The sequence below is a fragment of the Balearica regulorum genome, chromosome 10, assembly GCF_011004875.1.
Source record: "Balearica regulorum gibbericeps isolate bBalReg1 chromosome 10, bBalReg1.pri, whole genome shotgun sequence".
Classification (NCBI taxonomy): Eukaryota; Metazoa; Chordata; class Aves; order Gruiformes; family Gruidae; genus Balearica; species Balearica regulorum.
In genome coordinates, this window is record NC_046193.1 from 21024594 (window position 1) to 21045099 (window position 20506).

General features: G+C 41.6%; 1 protein-coding gene across 11 annotated transcripts in view; it reads left to right on the top strand.

Moving 5' to 3' along the window:
• Nucleotides 1-19107, top strand: part of CHL1 (cell adhesion molecule L1 like) — a 137462-nt gene extending 118355 nt beyond the window's left edge. For 7 of the 11 annotated variants that reach the window (XM_075762468.1, XM_075762466.1, XM_075762470.1 and 4 more), the window contains 9 exons: nucleotides 1939-2161; nucleotides 4695-4810; nucleotides 4979-5183; nucleotides 5417-5539; nucleotides 6853-7032; nucleotides 13866-14027; nucleotides 14731-14862; nucleotides 15737-15809; nucleotides 17711-18056. In XM_075762468.1, the coding sequence (XP_075618583.1) occupies nucleotides 1939-2161; nucleotides 4695-4810; nucleotides 4979-5183; nucleotides 5417-5539; nucleotides 6853-7032; nucleotides 13866-14027; nucleotides 14731-14862; nucleotides 15737-15809; nucleotides 17711-17927 (1431 nt within the window). In that variant the 3' untranslated portion in view covers nucleotides 17928-18056. Of the gene's footprint in view, nucleotides 1-1938; nucleotides 2162-4694; nucleotides 4811-4978; nucleotides 5184-5416; nucleotides 5540-6852; nucleotides 7033-13865; nucleotides 14028-14730; nucleotides 14863-15736; nucleotides 15810-17710 lie in introns of all 11 variants that reach the window. The other 4 variants (XM_075762473.1, XM_075762472.1, XM_075762464.1 and 1 more) reach the window with 3 other exon arrangements.
• Nucleotides 19108-20506: the final 1399 nt, after the last annotated feature.

The window sequence follows — 20506 nt, forward strand, 5'->3', positions numbered from 1 at the left end:
GTGTCAAAGGAATTGTGTAAAAGTCTTGCGGATGGTTTCCAGTCTTCAAATTCCCTGGCTTTTAAGCTTACAGCGTCTGTGGCAACAGTTTAGAGAGATATATATTCCTTCATTCAACACAAATTTCAGCAAATGTGGAAGGCAGCGTATTTTTTTGTGGCTGGAATTAAACACAATTTACATGAGATTTACTTCTCAATCTGCTGCTCACAGCAAAGAACAATAAACGTTTCCCCAATGTGAATTCACAGCTTAGGCTATAATTATGCCGAAAGGAGATGGCCCTCTAGATCTATTGACTTGGATTTGGGTGGGGATTTTTGCTGTACGACATAGCCCGGGGTCAGGGAAGACAGTCCTGCCTCTCGGAAGAAACGCAGAGTGGTAGTAACCAGCATGGCTGGGAAATGTTGCTATGACCAACGCTTCGTTGAGCGGAGAATGAGCGCTCCTCCTCGCCGGGAAGCCTGTAATCCACTGCTCAGACAGGGCAAGGGTAGAAGCGAACAGTGAGACTGAAGGGATGGACAGGCTTTGTTAAATCTTGTTGAATCATTCAAATGTCGTAAACAGGATATTCATTTATTTATGGTGTTTCCTGTATGCTTTTCAGAGGAAATGCTAGGCACCAAATGTGCTATTTCTGGCAGAAAAAGGCTGCAAAACGATGTTAATCTGCCTACTTTGGATTAAGAGACCAGATGAGCGTTAGCGACTAGCTTTTCAGCCAAGGATTTGCAGCATTAAGGGAGATCAAAATAAGAGTCAAGCAGTGCTGCAATTTAACTCTAAACAAGAAGTTATTTTTTAGTAGCAATTTTTTACTTCTTCAGCTTCTCCTGAAAAATCCCATTCCCCAGGATCTTTGCCATGGAGGTGATTCTCCCAGCCATGCCTGTTAGAAAGATACCCAGTCTACCGACTCCTTCACCACAGTCATCCCAAAGGTCCTCATAACCTCAGAGCAGATAAGTGGGAATTTTTGCAGATCCCCCAGACTTAGGTCCCCCCGTCCATGAGGAGCATCAATGGGGCATCACTTTTTGCTGGTACTTGCAAGTCAATGATGTTTCATTTCAGACCTCTGTGTATCCTCAGCTTGGATATGTATCAGTTATTATACATTTAATATGTGCAATATGTAATTCAAATATTATTAAAAGTGGGCTATGTGGTGGGAAATACCCACAGCTGTTTCAGTGGACTCACATAACCCTCATCGTTTTTGGTAGTGCAGGTGACCAGTTAACTTTATTAATTAATAAGAAGTACATTTTCAGAGAAATAAACTCAACTGGATAATGTCTTATGACAAGCCACTGCTACACATCTTCTAATATTTTATAAATTAATGTTAATTAGATGGGAACCATGCTGTGATGAATTCTTCAGCTGCTCGATGAGAAAAGAGTAGCACAGCAGTTGCACATTAAATGTCCAGGCGTAGTTTCAAGCATTTGGTGCATATTTAGAACAAATCTAAATTTTAATGACCCAACTTGCTGTGCTACATAAAATTCTAAGATAAAACACAGATTTTAGCTGTACTAAAAGGCACACACAGCCTTATGCCAAAATATGCATTTTAGTTGTGCTAAAAGGCATGCGGTTTTACATCACACAAGAAAACAATGAAAACCTGTGGCAAAACAAAACCTGATGTATGTAGTACACGGAAATATGTCTACTAGCAATTAATCTGTTTTTAATCCAACTGTTTCTCTGCTTTCATGCACCTTTCTCTTGCAGCCATGAGATTTTTCTTCCAGTCATCTTAAAATTAACACATCAGCGAAAAGTTTAAGCTTTCTTTTTTCCCCCCTTTTCTTTCCCAATGTTATAACACACCCTCCAAAATTATTCCCCCCTCCCCTCAGCTGCTGTTTCATGATTACTGCAACGAACGCAGGCAAGATCTCTTTTTAACTTCTTCCGCAGCCATTGAAACCCATGGAGAGGAACGGGCCGGGGCTGGAGTACAAAGTCAGCTGGCGGCAGCGGGGAGTCGAGGTGGACTGGAACGAGGAGACGGTGAAGAAGCATTCTCTGACCCTGCGAAACACTCCCACCTTCGTGCCTTACGAGATCAAAGTCCAAGCGGTAAATAATTTAGGATCCGGTCCTGAACCAAACGTTACCATCGGATATTCAGGAGAGGACGGTAAGTAGCAGAAACTTTCATGTAAAAATAGGCTGCGTTGGGGAATTCTTGCAAAATGATCGGGTATGGAGTGATGGATTAGGCAACCCACGGTCAAAACTGCTTAAATACCAGTGCTCAGCGTGATGGGCTACATGAGACACAGATACAACTGGTGCTGGGTGCCATGGATGCCAGCTTGCAGGGTTGTTTTGGAAAGGTCACTCGTGCTTTCATTAATCTCAGTTGCTGGCTTAGTCTGGATACTTGTTTGAAGGCCACAGTCCGTAAGAAGTCTATGAAGTGTAGCAGTCGTTGTGTTGTACTTGGTGGGGAAAAAAATCTTTAGCTTGTCTGGAGCCCGATTCAACAGTTTAACACTGTCAGAAGTTAAGTACTCTGGCAATTAACTACAAACCCGCAGGTGCTGGACGTTGTAAGTGAATTCATAGGTGATCCACATTCCCATGTATGCTGCGTGTTACCTTGTCCATTGAGTCTGTGAAGAACAGGTCCTCTTCTCCAGCCTGGGTTCTGTGCAGTGGCTTTCCATGGCTCCCTGGTGGCACAGGCCCTCTCAGGCCTCCCTGTGTCTCTGGAGAAGTCGTCCTCCACCATGAGGCTTTGCTTTGGTCTACTTCTGCTCCAAACCCCCTCCCTAGGTCTTCTCAGCTCCTGCCCACCTTTGATTTTGGGCTCTGCCTGGCCCACGGTTCACGATCCAGGCCAGACCAAAGAAAGAGGTTTTCTCCCCTTGCACCCATTTTCACAAACAGATTCCCTGGGCTGCTCTGAACTCGCAGCTGCCGCTTGCGATATCCAACTTTTGCAAATGCTCTTTGAGGTCTGGCTTCATGGTGGGCTTTAATAATCATGTCCCGTTAGGAGAAGTGAAAAAGCAGGAGTATTGCCATGCTAATAGAACTAACGCCGGTGCCGTGTGGGATGCGACAGCCCTGCTACATCCATAGGACACTGGATAATGTCACTGCTGAGACCACCCTAACGTCTCTGAACAGCAGCCTGTCCCCTTTGGTGTTTACTGCATGGCTACAGAAGATATTTGGAGAACTGGCAATGTGTCCAGCTGCAGTAAAAAAATGCCTAGCCTCACGTTAGGAAGCAACCCGGTTAAGCACTGACACGACCAAAAAAACCCCACTTTTTTTTGTAGGAATAAACAGCATGGTGGCCAGCTAGTGTGGGGTGCCAAGCTTCCCTGATCCCAAATACGAATGCTTGTTGCATTTGCAAACGCTTAGCAGCAGGGGCTGGGAGCTGTGGGCAAAGAGGGGCAGGAGGGCCAGCGAGTGGTCCCTGTTTCAGATCTGCTGATTAATTTCATTAAAGTCAGACAGTTTTCATCCCAGAAATCTGAAGTCTTTAAGTTGTTTCCATAAGAATGAAATAACTTGACAGTTTGAATGGCTTTTGAAAAGTCTACAGTGGATTAGCCAACTGAAACAAGCATGTGTCTTGCTGCTCATCGAAATGACCAGCCAGCCACGTCCTGGATTCAGCCCGCCACGTCCTGCAGCACTCGCTCCCCAGGAGCAGTGGTGTAGGGGCTGCTGCTCCCACCTCCCCGCTTGCTGCAGCTTCTCGCAGAAGCCGTTATGGAGCATCATGATTCGTGGCAGGTGACAGGAAACAGTCAGGAAAGTTACTGCGATAAGCACAGATGTAAGAAATGTTACCGGCTTTACAGAGGGAAACCAATCCTAAGGCGGACTCTCTGGAGCACTCCTCTCATTGAGTGAGCGCACCAAGATCTGCGTTGCCAACCCCAAATGGACCACTTTGATGTTTACAACCTGCCAAGTGCTTCCTGGTGTTTCACCAGCATGAGGTTTCGGTGCTGGGAATGGTCTCGGTGCTGCTCAGGCAGGAGAAGCCCCACTGTGCACCCAGAGGTGGGCAATGGGAAGGTTTGGTGGGACGTCTTCCCTCCCCATAGAGTGTATGGCAGACAAGAGGGTGAATGCTGAGAACAGAGAGAAAGAAACCCCGCAGCATGTTTCTTTTCTTTGTGTATCTGTGATGGATCTAATTTTATATCTATCAGTGGAAAATCTTCCTTGCAATTCAGTTGTCAATGGATCAAGGAGTCTTTTTTTGCAGGCACTATAATAGCTCTCTGTGTTGTGTAGTGATTAAAATCCTACTGTTTAATGAGCTTAGTTGTAAAATGAAATTGATTATAAAAAAACCCTTTATGATTGCCTTCTTGAGTGCTGTGTTAATCATTTTTTTTTTATTCTTCTCACTGCTGTAAGCGTTACTTGAAACAGGAAATCATAAATACTGGTGTAAAACTTCATATGTCCCAGCGCACCTGTATTCCAGCCCTCAGCAGAAAGCCTGGATATGGCAAAATAATGTTTATTGGCCCATTTCACCCACTGGATGCAGGTGGAATGGTTTTCCTCTTGCCTGCAGTAAGACTGCATGAACTGCCACAGCTTGAGCTGGAAAGCTCAGCCCTGTAGCTGTGAGCAGGGTGGAACCGAGCTCTTGTGAGGGTCTTTAATATGCGGCACTTTTGCGTTTACAGTTCCAGATGCCGCTCCTTCCGGCGTATCGGTGGATATTGTGAACAGCACGCTGGTCAAAGTCTTCTGGTTTGGAATACCAAGGGACAGAGTTCGTGGACATTTAAGAGGCTATAAGGTTACAAATTTCTCTTTAAATATTTTGTATACAGTCGAATAAACTACTAAATGAATCCCAGATCAAGGATAAATTGCAAACTCTCATTTCTGGGAAGATAAGAGAAATAAATATTGTGTTCATGCACACACAACATAATTTGTTACAGAAATATCACTCCCCATGCAGGTCAGCTGGTGGAAAACAAAAAGCATGCTGGATGGAAAAAGGCATCACCCGGAGAAACACTCCCTAACGTTTGTAGGAGACAGAAACTATGGGATGATTCCCGGTCTAGAGCCCTTCAGTGAATTCCGCTTAACTGTTTTGGCTTACAACGCCAAAGGAGATGGCCCGGAAAGCTCCCCCGTTGTGTTTGAAACTCCAGAGGGAGGTAAGACAAAGTGAGAATATGGGATGGAGGGACATAAATAGAAATTGTCCATGTAACAAGGCAAGTTGATTTCCTTGTTTAAAGTGATTATAAGATCTCTAATAGTCATAAAACCCTGCACTAGAAAGGGGAACTGTAGGTGTTGAGCTAAACCGTATCCTCATCTAACAAGTATGTGTAGCGACAGACCTGTTCAATCTTCTTCTCTGAAAGCTAAACCCTGTATCTTCCAGTTCCCGAACAACCACGTTTTCTAAGGATCCTGAACTTTGACAAGGACTCCGTCACTCTGTCATGGGGACTTCCCAAGAAAGCAAATGGCCACCTTACTGGCTACATTTTGCAATACCAGATAAGTATGTGCTTGCTTTACTTTGATTTTAAAATTTAAGCATTATTAGATTAAAGGAAAAATAAAATGTTTGTTTGTGCAGAGTTATTTGAAACAGGGGCTGATGAGAAGGGCTGTTTCTGAGATCCCTGTAACAGCCATCGCATCAGAACGGCGTGTTTTGAACTGCGATGCGCACACAGCCTGCTAGAGGGCAGGCCAAAGTCATCTTCCAGAGCAAAGAGTTTTCCATGCCCTTTCCTGATGGCACATTGCTGCCGTGCCCTATTCCACATTTATAGACTAATTCAATTATTTCATATTTGCAAATTGTACCTAATGTTGTAGTTAAGAAGACCCATAAATTGTAGGTGTGTTTTACTGAAGTGAAACTCATTTAATGCAAAATAAATTGTAATGATAGCACTTTAGCCACATTTATTCAGATCTTCACATTATGTCAGTGAGCACCTCCTCCCTCCCTGTAGAATGCCTCAGCAGAAATGCAGACAACTACCACCTAAGTCATACTATTGAGTAATCACCCTGAGAAAAAACAAAATACCAGGGGTACAGAAGACTTTTTTTTCATGCCTACGAAGAACTGAGTAGCTGGGACACGGACTCTGAGCAGATAACCTCTGGCAGGATCCAGCATTGGTCCCAGTCTGCCACAACACCAGCTGTGAGGTCTGGTGACAATTCAGGGTATTTTATATGTTCTTTGGGGATGGAACAGGATTAGACTGTGTCCTATTTAAAAAAAAAAAAAAAAAAAAAAAAAAATCCCCATGTACTTTTCACTTTTCTCTGCTGATAACAGAACTGCCCAGTTGCCTTTGCAAGCCGAGGCTGAAGGCAGGATCTTCCCTTTGTTTTTGATGACGGTGGGCAGAGAGTGGATCCGTCTATTTAGGCAGTTTGGGAGTGGCGACCCCTCCTTCAGCTGCCGACTGTGCCACGGCAGAGCGGAGCACAGCACCACAGCCATCCCTTAACCTGCTTGCAAAAGTTTGCAGATGTTTGGAAGCAAAGCGAGAAGCAATTCATATATATTTAATGGTCTCGGAGACAGTAATTTTTACCTTCCACTCAGTATGTGCATAGCTGGAATCAGAGAGCTTTTTAAGCACAGTAATAGCTCACTGAGCAGTTGGGAGATTGACAGGGATGAGATAAATCCCATTTAAGTACTTGGCAGGAAGGTGAGATATGCTTATTCAGGCTTCATCCTTCCTACTTCCCGCAGGGCGCCTCCCTTGCTGGAGCGTTCGTGACACGTTTCGCGTTCGTAGCCTTTAGCTGCTGGATCTGACTCAACTGCCTTTTCCCTTTCAGTAAACGGAACGCACGAAATCGGACCTCTGAGTGACGTCAGCATAACCAACCGCTCCACGCTCAGCTGGAGGCTTTCAGGTCTCAGCTCCAGTACCAAGTACAAATTCTATGTAAAGGCTTGTACAGTCAAGGGCTGTGGGAAGCCGGTCACAGAAGAAGGACTAACAATGGCTCAAGGGAGTAAGTTAATGGGCAATATGTTTTTATGTGGAGAAGCACTAACAATAATGGAAAAATCTATCGAGAATATTCCAGGCTTGACATTTCCTTTGTAATTAGAGAAAATAAATTTGTTTTTCTTTCCACGGGAACAATCAATGAACTTTTCAACGTAGCCATGCAGCCTTCAGAAAAGCAGAACTTATCCGTTTTGTTTTACTGTGCAGTACTGGGTTTCTGTTCCCACCAAACAACTCTTTAAGCCGTACTAGAATAAGTGAATTGCATTTAGTCATGAACAGAAAATTGAAGATCTAGATAATCTGTTCTCAGTAATATTATAAAAACAAATTCTGCCCTTTCATGAAGATGGGGGACTCCCAGCAACATTAGAGGCAGGTATTTGACATGGAAAATCTAGATGAGCATAAAGCTGACTGCAGTGCATTTGATCTATTAATTTTTTATTCTTATTATTATATCAGAGACTGGAAGTGAGCATTCGTGCACCACTTATACCCTATCCTAAAACACTGATGTTTAGTGATTTAAAGGAAAACTGCAAGCACTATATGATAACTCATCTTTCACATTCAGCTGAAATGAAATTACTGTGCTCAGCAAGTCTGAAAACTCTATAATACCGAGGAAGAAGTCCTTGCTATTAATCAGAAAACATTGCTGTGCACTTACCACGGGGATGGAGAAAGAGAGTGTGATAAGCAACCGAGTCCTGGTTTCATCATGTTTAGCCATGATAGCAGTCTGAAAAAATGTTGATATAAAGTAGAAAAATGGTGCTTGTTGCACAACATCCTATTGGACTTCCAAGTTGCAGAATCTCTTTAGTTACCGGTAAAACAAGTAAAAAGTACTTTAAACTTGTCACATCCCGGTTCAGCATCCAATCGTGGGCTATCATCCATTCTCTCGAGTGGTGAAACTCCTTCACAGCTGTCCTGCAGCCTCCAGGCTCACTGTAGTATACAGGTAATCGTGTGGTAGGAACTATTAATCTATCAGCATGATTTAAAATTTATTCTTCATTAAGGAAAGTAATAGATCCTTTTTTTTTTTTTCTTTTTTCAAGCTAAAAATAAAAAAATTCACCTCATTAGTTACCTTCCCTGGCCTTCATTGGGCAGCCAGAATAATGTGGTTTGGCCACTTGAAATTCTATAACTTCTTTGAATAACCTTGTCAGGTTTTATGAAATGCATCCCTGCCTGATATGCTTAAAAGGATGATAATGTTGCCATTCATTTTGCTTTCGTTCTCTTCTTTTCTTTCCTAAGACTTTGTTTCGGCAGTGGCAAAACCTGATTCTGGTGAAATGCTTGTAGAACCAGAGTACTATAATTAGTAAAAGCTGCAAGGGTCCGTTTCTGTGATTAATGTGTGCTCCTTGCTGGTTTTCAAGCCACTCTAAATTGGGGCACTGCATCTGTCACTGAGATGCTATTAGAATTTTGTGTCATTATTTGGTGGCTAAATTGTTTGGACATTTTTCAACTAAACGTGATAGGTTGGGAAAAAAAAATAAATCACTCTTTTCGGTGACCTTCTTGGGGTTTTAAGTTGTGGTATGGGAAGCAAGGTGATTGTTCAAAATTAAAACAGTCTCTCTTTTTGAAGAAAGGGAGTGATTTTGAAAGTCAAAGTTTATAATTTAAAATGACCCACATAAATGACAGATATAAAATGTGGTGCCCTCTGAAATGAAACTCCGAGAGAGAGCACTCCAAGTTTCTTTGGGCTTTGATTCAGTGATTCTATATCTGCTATTTTCCGGTTTTAGTAATAAAAACATAAAGCTCTCATTGTTCATTCTAAGACTTTGAATAGCTTCCACTTCTGTAATATAGCCTCTCTGTGCCATGGGTATTTCAGAATTTCATGATACCTTCCACCAGGAAAGTGGGGATGTTGAGGTGGAAGCTATGGATTCATTCACATTTTATCATCGATGTACTGGATCTGCATCACTGCTATTACTTTCATTTATTTGCAGTTATCCCTGCTACTATAGTCTGGAATCGGAAAGAAAAGTCAGTCTCTATTTTTAATAGGCACACATGCAAGTATGTATGTATCAGCACTAAAAAAACAGGCCTGTGTAGGGAAAATTGTTGTGCTTTAAATGCTAGCTTTGCCAGCCTGTAATTTATGTGCAACCCATCTCCTGATGATGAGTTTGCAGTGAAAAGAATGACTGAATTTAGTAAAAAGTTTCTCTTCGTTAAATATAACTCCCTGCACAGATAAATGGGTAGATCACACCCTTTCTCTACAACTGCAGCATCTTCCTCTGTGAATGAACCGTTCAGATTTTTGTCAGGAGTAACACATTGCTTTGGGTCAGCAACACTTTACCAAAAGCTCAATGAGTGGATGCTGGTAGGAAAAGACCATCTCACGCTCACATCTGCGCTTCTTCATTCTGCGGCGGAGCAGTGCCACATCCTGCATCCTGTGCATGTCCAGCACCGGTGGAGGTCGAGCCCTCCGCTCTGCAATACTGCCTCTGTCAGAAGGGGCTGTTTCGGTATAATTACGTACCAGAGGAAAACCACGCTTTAATATTTATCTCTAAGATTAAACCCAGGCCCGCTGGAATTAGTGAGAAATAGTAGGCGGTATAAAAGCTTTCATTTATAGGATCCTTGTTGCATGGCCCAGCACCACTGATGCTGGCAGCTGATACAAAGTCAATGAAATAAAAGGTCTCTTTCTTAGGAAAAATCTTAAACATAGCCAGAATAACTCAGATACAAAACGCTGATATACCACCAAAGGTCTTTATCACGTGTTGATAAATACTGTGGACGATCATGAGGAACCTAGGCAAAAAGATATTTGCATTGTATTGCAAAATAAATAATAGTTTAATTTTTGTGGCTTTATCTTGGTTTCATTTCACAGAAGAAGGTATACTGCCTTTAGAAAATGAGTTTTATCTCTAGTTTTCCATTTTCAAGCAGTATTCCTTAAATGACCTACAAACTAATTAATTTTCACCTTGGAAACTTCGATTTCCCAATGATCATTAGCTCCCAGAAGCATAACACAAAATAATGTTCTTACGTGAGTGAAAAAAATTAATTTAATATAGCAGTCCTTCTTTAACACAAAGCTGCTTTTCATCTAGAGTTACCAGTGTTTCTCGAGGATTACTAAACACATATTACATGTTGAGAATGATTACTGTGTGTCCAGAAATTCAAGCCTTAATGAAAAATTCATCCAGAGGAAGCCGTACAACTGTAGTTTTATTTTTCAGAGAGGCCAGAGACTAGAAGTTCACCAGTTTCATTATGTTTCAATGGCAACTGGCACGTAACTCCCACAGGCTTTTTGAAAATCTTACCCAGAGGGTACTAACCTTCCTGACACACCATAAGACGAGAGTAACCATTTGTAACAAAACATATGGGCTTAGTTCCCTTTTGCACAGTGAAAAAGGAAAAATACAACTGCCTTAGCCAAATGTAACCACTGGTACCGTTACCAGCAAACCCCCAAATATACCCTATTGGCTCACAATCGGGAGAATCCGGTGAAATCTCAGTGAAAAGTTTCCTTTTCGGTCAGTAACGCTACGCCACTCGGTGCCCGTTCTTTGGCCGGGGCACCGGTAGCCCATGGAACGCTGCTGCTAAGGACAGGCGACGCGCCGTCCTGCCAGCCCCGGTGCTGCACGCGGGCTGCTGGGAAGAGCACCGTGTGGTATATCGCTGCTTCAAACCCCTATCCTTCTGAGCAAGAAAAATTCGCGCGTTACATATAATACACTAAATATATCAGTTTTGGAGTACTGCAAGCAAATTAACCGTTTGTCTTTTGCTTTTTTTTTTTTTTTTTTTTTTTTGCTTTTTCCTCTTCTACCAGCTTGCCCCAGAGTAGCCAGCACAGAGAGCTGAGGAGAAGCAGCAAGAGATGCACAAGCTATATATAACCTGTCGTCTTGTCCGAGCTCAGGTTTCTCCTACAAATGACAATCAGTACAAATAGCTTATCACTAAGTCACCTATAAATTCTTCTCAATAGACTTTACACACAGCAGGCTTAGTAATTTCTAGAGCTCAAAATATTCCCAATTTAGCATGAATTACCTCCTGCACTAAAAAAGCCCAGAAGATGAAGGATACTTGTGATGCATATTTATACACTTTTAATAGCCAGGCAGTAGGGGAAAACTAATGAAAGTTCAACTTTCCATTTATTGCAGCAGATGTATTTAGACAGGTACGGTTATAAATTAAGATGTTGCCCACAATTAGTATTTAGCTATTAGACTGCCAGCTTTTTTATATAAATATGTTTTATAACAGATGTGCTAACTTTTGGAGAACTAGCACTCTTGCAAGTCTTTGGGGGCAGTTTATATTGTTTTTCCCTTTATATCATAAGCTTCTATAAAAAATGTGTGTTCTGTTCTCATAAATCTCAAAGCCCGGTAGGAATATTGTAAAATTGCAGTTCAGTGTTTAATGTTCATGCGAGTCCCATGGTGTGGCTGATGAATAGTGGGGGAAGATGAGAAGTGCTGGTGATATGCCTTTATTACTAATGCTTCTTCTCCCTTATTGTAGATTAAAAACCTAACCCAACTGCTTTCAATTTTCTGCAGCTAATTTCTGCAGCTCGCTGACCTTTCAGTATGCTGAACTTTTCCTTATCTGTATATCTTTGCTTTTATTTTTCAGGATGCTACACCGCTTTTTCTATTCCAACCAGCAAACTTGCCCCAATTAGCATTGCTTTCTCCTCTCTAGGTGCTATATTGAGTGTGTAACACAGACCAGAAAGAAATCGCATGGAAAGAAACCTCATAATCACCCATCACTGGACACCTGTACCTAGTTTTAAAGAAAAAAAAAAAAAAATTGTTTAGCTTTTTGAGAGAGGTGGTGTTAAACAGCCTGGAGAGCCAATGGTAAATCCCCAGTCCCAGGTCAAGTTGGGCTCAAGCCCTCGTTCCAGGACGTGCGTCTCGGTGTGCCGGGGCAGCGGTACGGCAGCCAGAGGGGCTGATCCAGCTGAGCGATAACCTGGCAGAAAAGGGTTATGTTCCCCATTTCTGCTTCTGTAAAGAGCTGAGCGTTCGAAAAGAAGAGGCTGGCACAAGCTGGAAATAGATGGGTGATGCGTATGGGCTGGTTAAGGTGGTTTAGGAACGAACCAAAGCTGTGGGCTGCTGTTGGGCTCAGGGTTAAGCATTTTGCTTACCAGGAATTCAGGAGAAATGTTTCCTAAGGAGACTTGTGTCGTGCACAAGTTGGACCATGTGGTTATCGTGTCATGCATGAGTGTTATACGGGATTGAATACAACGGGTTGAAGTTTCACATTCGTTCTTGTTACTTTATGGATAGCGTTTCCATTAAATACGTTTTTCTGATGTCTCGATTTTAGAACATGTAATTAAAATATACCTGTGGTATCCTGTTGCTTAATTCGCAGTTTGATTACAAATTATAGCTCAGTTTCGCATACTTAATTTAGCAAAAATTACTGATAGATGGATTAATTTATGCTAATAAGCTGTGCTTCAGTATCAGCAGTATTTCAACTGTATATGTTCTCTCTGGGTCCCAATGGTCTACTAATTTGACTGCTTATTGTTATATATGTATACTTGCCTTGGAAAACTTATCTTGAACTGCTGCTTTGATTGTGCATGGATTCGTCTTAATCTTTTTTTTTTTTCCCCTTCAGCTGTCAACTAAGCCTTAATCTCTGAAAGCTTCTTGCTTCGCTTGTTTATTAGTTTAAGCATTAATGAGTGTTGTTTTACTGTCAGTGCTAATTGGTCAAGTGGTTTTCAAATTATGCTGGGTGCTCAGTCCTTAGTTTAGACAACTTTGGATAAAACAAGCAAATTAGGCAACGGAACACAATTAAAGAGTTATATTTGTTAAGCGCAGCCCCCAAAATGTCCATCCTGCCATCGAGGGCAGGCACGGTCCCGTGCCGTACCCCTTGGTTGACTAAAGAGATCCCCCACGTCAACCCGCAGCTTTGAATTTGCTTGTATGAACAGGCTTTTCATGTTCAGGCAGTGATTGCTAACCTCTGTAGATGTCCTTTCTTCTGTTATCCACAAATGCTATTTTAAAAAGCTTATTTAATACCTTGCAATCTTAATGCAGACAGAAATTACAGTAGACGTTTTGCAAGTATAACGGCTCTAAAACGAGGGCTACAGGAATTTCCCCTCTGCCTCTTAATCAAATATTAAACTCATCGGGAACATTTACATGCTTAAAATATCAATTAAAAAGCAAACTTCAGCTATATCTAAAAACAGTGCTTTCTGCAGGCATTGTGGAATTTAAAAGGACATGGCAAATCACTGTCAGGGGAGAAATGAGTACAAATCCCAACGTTAATTTTTTCTGTGAGACTCATAAGAATCCATTTCCAGATAACAAGCTGTCGGTGCTTCCCTCCTGAGTTCAGTTCAATGGGAGAAGCATCAAACCCCAGATTATCTATACAAAGCAAGACCATTTTCAAGTTGTAATTTTTTAAGCACGCATTAGTTAAAGCGGATCCATAATCCCCCATCAATATTAACTTTCATCCTGGGAAATGTACAAACCCCTTCATAAACATCAGGATTACTTCGGTCTGCTGTTTGTTTTATCTCATGGAATATTAAAAATCAAATAGGGGGAATGTGTTTTACTTTACTGCCTGCTTTTGAAAATCACATTATCTGATGACAAACGTTAAAAATCCTCGTGCGTCATATTTGTGTGTTATTTACGTTATTTGTAACTGTGCATTTCAGAGGCCTTTTGTTCAATGAATACAATTAATCGATATGACTTGAATATGTACGTTCCATAGGTAAAGGGATCGGCAAGATTTCAGAAGCAGTAAACCCCACCCAAAAGTTTCACCCCATTGAGGCACTTGAGCCTGGAACTGAATATACAGTTCGTCTAGTGACTAAGAACTGGGTTGATAACAATAGCATTTTTGAAGATGTAATTGAGACAAGGGGGAGAGGTGAGACATGAAACCCTTCAAGGTGATAAAGATTTATTTTGAATGTACATAAATGTTGAGGTTACATCTTACGTTGTGCAGTGAAAGTGTACCAAAGTCATAATTTTGTTCTGTGATCTTTAAGTTGACCCTTGCAGTCGAATCCCATGGGAGCACGAACGTATCCGTGGTTCTCGGCTCAGCCCTATGCTTTACTTGACGCGCAATAGCCTGGAACAATTACAAACCTTTACGAAACAGTTTTCCCTCCTATGCGATTTTGAAAGGGTAGTGCTGTGATACAGCCCATTTGCAGTGTGCCAGTCCAGTGGTTTGCATGTGCTGGGTGCACTTTTCACTCTGTTTCTTTCGCAAAACTGCTTTTGCATGAGAGGCCTAACAATTCTCTGTTCAGCTTTCCTATTTGGCATTAAATCCTTTGAGTCAACTCCTCTCTCAGAATTACCTTTCCCAAATGTCTGTATTGTGCCTTGTAGACTGCGCATTCCCCTTGAATCTAAAAATGTCACGCTCTGGACGTATTTCTGTCTTGCATTTCTTTAACTTGAACACAATAAGTAGTGACAGACTGATTCAATTCAGATTCACTGAAGAAAATGTTATGTATTCATGTTATAGCAGGATGATACATTTTTCCCCTGATTAATTTTCTTTTTTTTTTTTTTTTTTTTTTCCCCCCTCACTCCTCTTCTGTTTCACAAAGCCTATGCTGGCATTTATGATGGAATTTCCACCCAGGGGTGGTTTATTGGACTGATGTGTGCCATCGCTGTGCTCACCCTACTGCTGCTAACTGTTTGCTTTGTCAGAAGAAATAAAGGAGGAAAATATTCAGGTAAATGGATTTATTGTCCTCTCGCTATGTTCACATGTTAATAACAAGCATCCTTCAGACTTTTGTCTCTGGAGGCTGCAAAGCCGCAAGCAGAAACGTCCAATTAGGATTTGTAGCGTTTGGTAAATATCCACAGAATGGATTCTAATGAATATAAGTGAAACTCTGCTCTCTGGGTGAGACAGTGCTGTGTGCTGGTCAGAGATCTTGCTGAGGCCTTTGATAGTGCTCGTTGAATCTTCCAGCAGTGAATCCAGCCATAGAGTCAAGGTCCTTCACCAGGTGCCCCTCTGAGCCTCCGTTGGCAGGGCTCCCTGCTCGCTCTCCCCCGATAACTGCTACGTGACGTACTAACTGACATAACTTCCACGGGTAGCCAAACTCCTTAAGAATAGAATATTTTGCTAAAAGTAATTCTGTAATTTTCAAAGCAATGAGTAAATATTTAAGTATAAATATTGAAGTACAAATATTTGAGTATAAATCTGGTTGCCCAGAGAGGCTGCAGATGCCCCATCCCTGGACACGTTCAAGGTCAAGTTGGACGGGGCTCTGAGCAACCTACTCTAGTTGAAGATGTCCCTGCTCAGTGCAGGGGGGCTGGACTAGATGAGCTTTAAAGATCCCTTCTAACCCAAATTATTCTATCATTCTGTGGTTCTGTAAAAATTTTTTAGCTTTCTAAAAATTAGGGAACGGCATTAAGCCCTTGATGGAAGCATGCTGGTTGCGTTCAGCCAGACATGCAGGGCAAGCTGCTGCCCTCCAGGTTAGGCTGTAGGTGATGACAGGCAGTTTTCCCATTGCACCTGCGAAAAGAAAAGTCCACGGCGGAACACGGCCTACAGATCTGTGCTTTATTTTATTTGTACAGTGAAAGAAAAAGAAGATTTGCATCCAGATCCCGAAGCTCAATCAATAAAAGATGAAATCTTTGGGGAATATAGGTAAATAGGACCTGCTTTAACAAGCGTTTGTGTTTGTTGGGGTTTTGTTTGTTTCCAGATGTCATCATTATTTAGGACATTTTTATAGCATGCAATTAATGCTATTTTTCATTTTCAAAGCAAACCTCAGAGGAGCGGATAATAGTAGGAATATAAAGGTATATCCAGTATACTTAAATCCATCCAGGTTGGGATATCAGTAAATATTGATGTATCCGTGGTTATTTTTCACTTGTTTTTTTGTTTTTTTTTTTTTTTTTAATTATTATTATTATTTATTTAGCATTGTATGAATAATGTGAATATATATGATAATTTGGGTGCCTGCTGTAATGTCCACTGAAGTCAATGGAAAGACTTCTCTGTCCTCAGTGGGTTTCTGAAACTCATTCAGGCCCAAATCGTGTGATCTGGGGGATGTTCATTTTGTGGAAGAAAACAAGAGCATGAAATACAGTAAGAGAAGGCAAAAACCCCAACAGCCCTCACTACAGAAATTCTGTAGGAGAACTGAAATAATGACTTTGGCTGCTTTAAAATAACTAAATCTTACAATATTATGTAACGGTGGTATGAAGAAAAAGACATCGTTTCTGTTGAAATCCCACTTATATATACTACATTATTTGTACTGGAATAGGGTTTTTTTCTGCATAATTTCATCTTTATTTAATTTTTAATGCTTTCTAATGGGACAAATATTTAGAAAGGTAAGAAAGTCCTGAGGTTAATAACTTTGACCCCTCTTTCCCCCCTCCAAACTCGTCTTTTTTTTTTTTTGTAACTAGAAATGCCATGTGCAGAAAAGTAGCATATATTTTTACCATATTGATTATACGCATTATTGATTATATGCTGAAGAGGTAAAGTTCAGGTGTGTTTCTCTGTCCTCCTTAGATAACACTGCCAAAGCTTTGGCACTGAATTGGCATTAGCAAGGACCGTAACCGAGTAATTATGTACCTAGTTGGGAGGCCTAACTTGGTTTATTTGTAAGCTTTGAATCTATGTCCCCATGCCCCCAAATGTCCTGTTCAGTCAGAAGTCAGGCTGCTTGGGTGCTTTTCTGTGGTACCATTAGGAGGAATGGCCAGTGGAATTTCTTCTTTTTTTTTTCCCCCCTGAATTTTGGTGGTGGGTCTGTCCTTTTTCATGAAATTGCCATTGAGCATGTGCTGCGTATGAGCAGAGAAGGACACTGATTCTGCTTTCCTTCTTCCCTGTTCCTCCCCTTTAGCAGAGAGAAACTCCATCAGTTACAGTAAGATAAGATAACAGCAGAACAAGTGAAAAAAGGGAAAAAAGCCCCTTCGTTAGCCACCTAAAATCAAACAAATGCTCCCAAGGCAGTGAGGTGTAACCTCCAGCTGATGCCTCATCCCACAGCTTTCTGTCAGCGCACCCACCCACCTCGAAAGAAAAATGAAATAAATAAGCCCTGACTATTGCCCGCTGTTTTGTAAAATGGAAACGTCTCTTTCTGTAAGGTGTCAAAGCCTGACACCAGCACTGATGGCTGGAACGGATCCCTCAAATCCTTCCCGGCATCTCCTTCTCTCTCCCCTTCACTTTCTGTCCATTCTTCTGTCTATCCAAGGCAAAACGGGGGAAAACCGAAAACACACGTCTAGCTTTCATTGACGTTTGCCTTTTTAACCAATTCCGTCGTTGTAATACTCACAAAATTATATATGTGGGGGATTCAGGTCGGCGGAGATGACCTGTCTGAGGTGCACCAGCCCCAGCAGGACTCATGGGGTCAGACCGTTCTCAACGTACAACCCCCATAGAAACGTTTCCCTCGCTCTCCCCTCCTGCTGCTCTCTTTCGCAAGAAAAGAGCAGTTGCCATGCTTGCCATTAAAAGCTAGATTTTTGGAAAGGCATTTCTTTGTTTTGTAGTGACAGCGATGAAAAGCCGCTGAAAGGCAGCCTCCAGTCAATTAACGGGGACATTAAAGCCACCGAAAGTGCTGATAGTCTGGTAGATTATGGAGAAGGGGAGCATGGGATGTTCAATGAAGATGGTTCATTTATTGGAGCTTATTCTGGATCTAAGGAAAAAGGATCAGTGGAAAGCACTGGGAGTTCTACGGCAACTTTTCCTCTCCACGCCTAAAGTATTGGCAAGAATGATTCGTGTTTAATTGCGATATTTATCTTGATTAGTACTCCACAGTTACCACATGTGATTGGAAGCAGGTTGCCAATTGAGCCAGTCAGGAACCTGACATCCAGGTAATATAAAAATAAGTCACTGCCACTAAAAGATGATTTTTCCATCCTAATTTCTAGATGTTTTCTTCTAATTAAAACAAAACAAATAATTCTTCACTACACAAAATGTCTTACTCGGTCTTACCAAAACAGAATTTCTCAGTGTTACATCTGTATACTTAACTGCTACTCCGTGTGTTTCTTAGGTTTGGAATATGTTTCTCTGTATAGTATTTTTTTTTCCTGTATGGCTGTTGTCACTTTGTACATACATTTATACGTAGTATTCCCTCATGTATACCTCGGCATTGTAGAGGTTATAATACAAGAAAATCAAACAAAACCAACAGTGCGCAAAGTGACACAATGCATCTTACTGAGAAAAATGAGAATTTTAAATACTGGAGAAATATATTCTAGATGTTGTATAATTTTTCATAAAGAAATAAACTCCTTTGCTTATGATGCTCTAAAATTATTTTAGTGGTTACAGCTGACTGCAGTTACCAATACTTAGAGATGCAACTTTATCTAGAGAAAAATCGTTCTTAAAAGACAAAGCTCTGGCCTTGTGGATGAATCTTCTGCCCAGTAGCTGGCACTATTTCCTTAAGTAAGTTAAGCTGCAGTATCTTTCCTGTGGCAAGGCAAAACAGGGTTCCCATCCACCATCATCAGAAAGTATTTTAATTTGTTGTCCCGAGTCTCTGCAAGCTGCATTTCTAAGCAAGATGCTTGTTGTCTGTCTCATATCTGTATATTTGTGCGCTAGCATACATTTCATGGAGACGTTGTACATATGATATTAATATTGACACAAGTAAAAATCAGCCTTGTTTTATTTTGAAATGAGACATGTTGCTAGCATGAGTCTGTATAGCTGTGTAGGAATGAATAGAATTGCTTCTCAATATGGGTTTGGACCAGCAAAACTAGTCTTCAGAAGGAGTTGTGTGTATACCAGTCGTACAAATCTCACGTCTTTCTAGTAGCACATAAAATAGACCTACCTGACTTTCAAGAGATCATTTATTTTCAAGCTATTCATTGTTAAATAAACAAAAGCGAAAGCAAAGAGAAAATATTACGGTATAGTTTCTTTTATATTTTGTTTCCTGAACACTGGTTTAGATCTGGTTCTTTTCTTTGCTTCTCCAATACTAACTCAGCAAAGCTGTACAGCACATTTTTTTGGTCTTTTTGTATTGGAATATCCTGATTCTTTGAAAAGCATTTGTATTTTTGAATATGTTTATTTGAGTAGAGTATCAATACGGCTTCATTTCTCCTTGCACTTACAAATGACTGTCACTTCAATTATAGTAATTTTTAAATACTTATTGCAGGAGGAATAGGTCCTAAAAGCCATTTTGCATCCTGGTAGTAATTAGGCGAATATCCCCAATGGCTCCTTCACGGTCTCCATTACTTCAATGGAAGAAAGAGAGGAAGCAAGCATGACTCGTGGTTACGAGTTTCCAGTAACGCCTGCAATTAGAGCCCGTTAGCTGCCCGCAGAAATGCAGGTTGGTACCCGTGGGAAGGCCACGGCGGTACGCAGCTCCCCTTGCGCTGGGGCTGATCCCCACGGCGGCTGAATTCTCAGTTGTGCCCATCGGTTTCTGAAAGCAGTAAGAGACCTTCGGGGCTCGAGGCTTCTGCATAGCTGTTCCTTTTTTTTTTTTTTTTTTAATTATTTTTGCTTGTAAGGAACTTTCATGTGGCCTCTGTTTGGGAAAAGCAAACCCCAAAGAGCCAGCCCGAAACCCCCAGTGATGCCATGTGTATGGATATGAAAGGATGAATGGAACTCTGCCCTGAGCCAAAAGTCACCTTGTCCCATGTCAGTGACCCTGTGGTGTGAAGAGCTTGATTTTATTATTTATAAAGCTTTATCTTCTGTATTTCTCTCAATCAAAATGCTGAAAAAGTCCAAATCTATTTTCATTATTTAAAAATTATCATTTTAAAAGAAGGGAGTGCATAATTGGAGAAATGTGAAAATTGGCATCTCATTGAGAGAGACTTTCCCCACCAGGGTCTTTATCTGCTGACTCTTGTCTGCTGCAGCCCAAACCAGATAAAGTCTGAGAACTGATCAGGCTCGTGACAACCTTTGTTACAAGCTTCGGGCTGGCTTTCATCTATTTCCTTTCGGAATAACCTGCGCCAGCGCGTGATCAAGGGTCTTTGAAATAGGAACAGAACTGGGGTGGACTCCCCGAAATCCTCGCTGACCTCCCTGCGCAGAGGGCTGGTCCGGAGCCCGCAGAGCTCTCCCAGCCTGGTCCCTCACCAGGGCAGAGCTTTGGGCAGACCCACGTGGGTCAGGCTGGATGCGACCCAGCCACCGTCCCAGCCGTCCTTCTCCCTGTACTTTGGGTGGCTGCAGATCAGCTAGGCTCCTCGTCCCAGAAAATGCCTGTGCTAAACAGATACAAATTTCAAATCATATTAGTGAGTGTCAAATTATCGAATAAT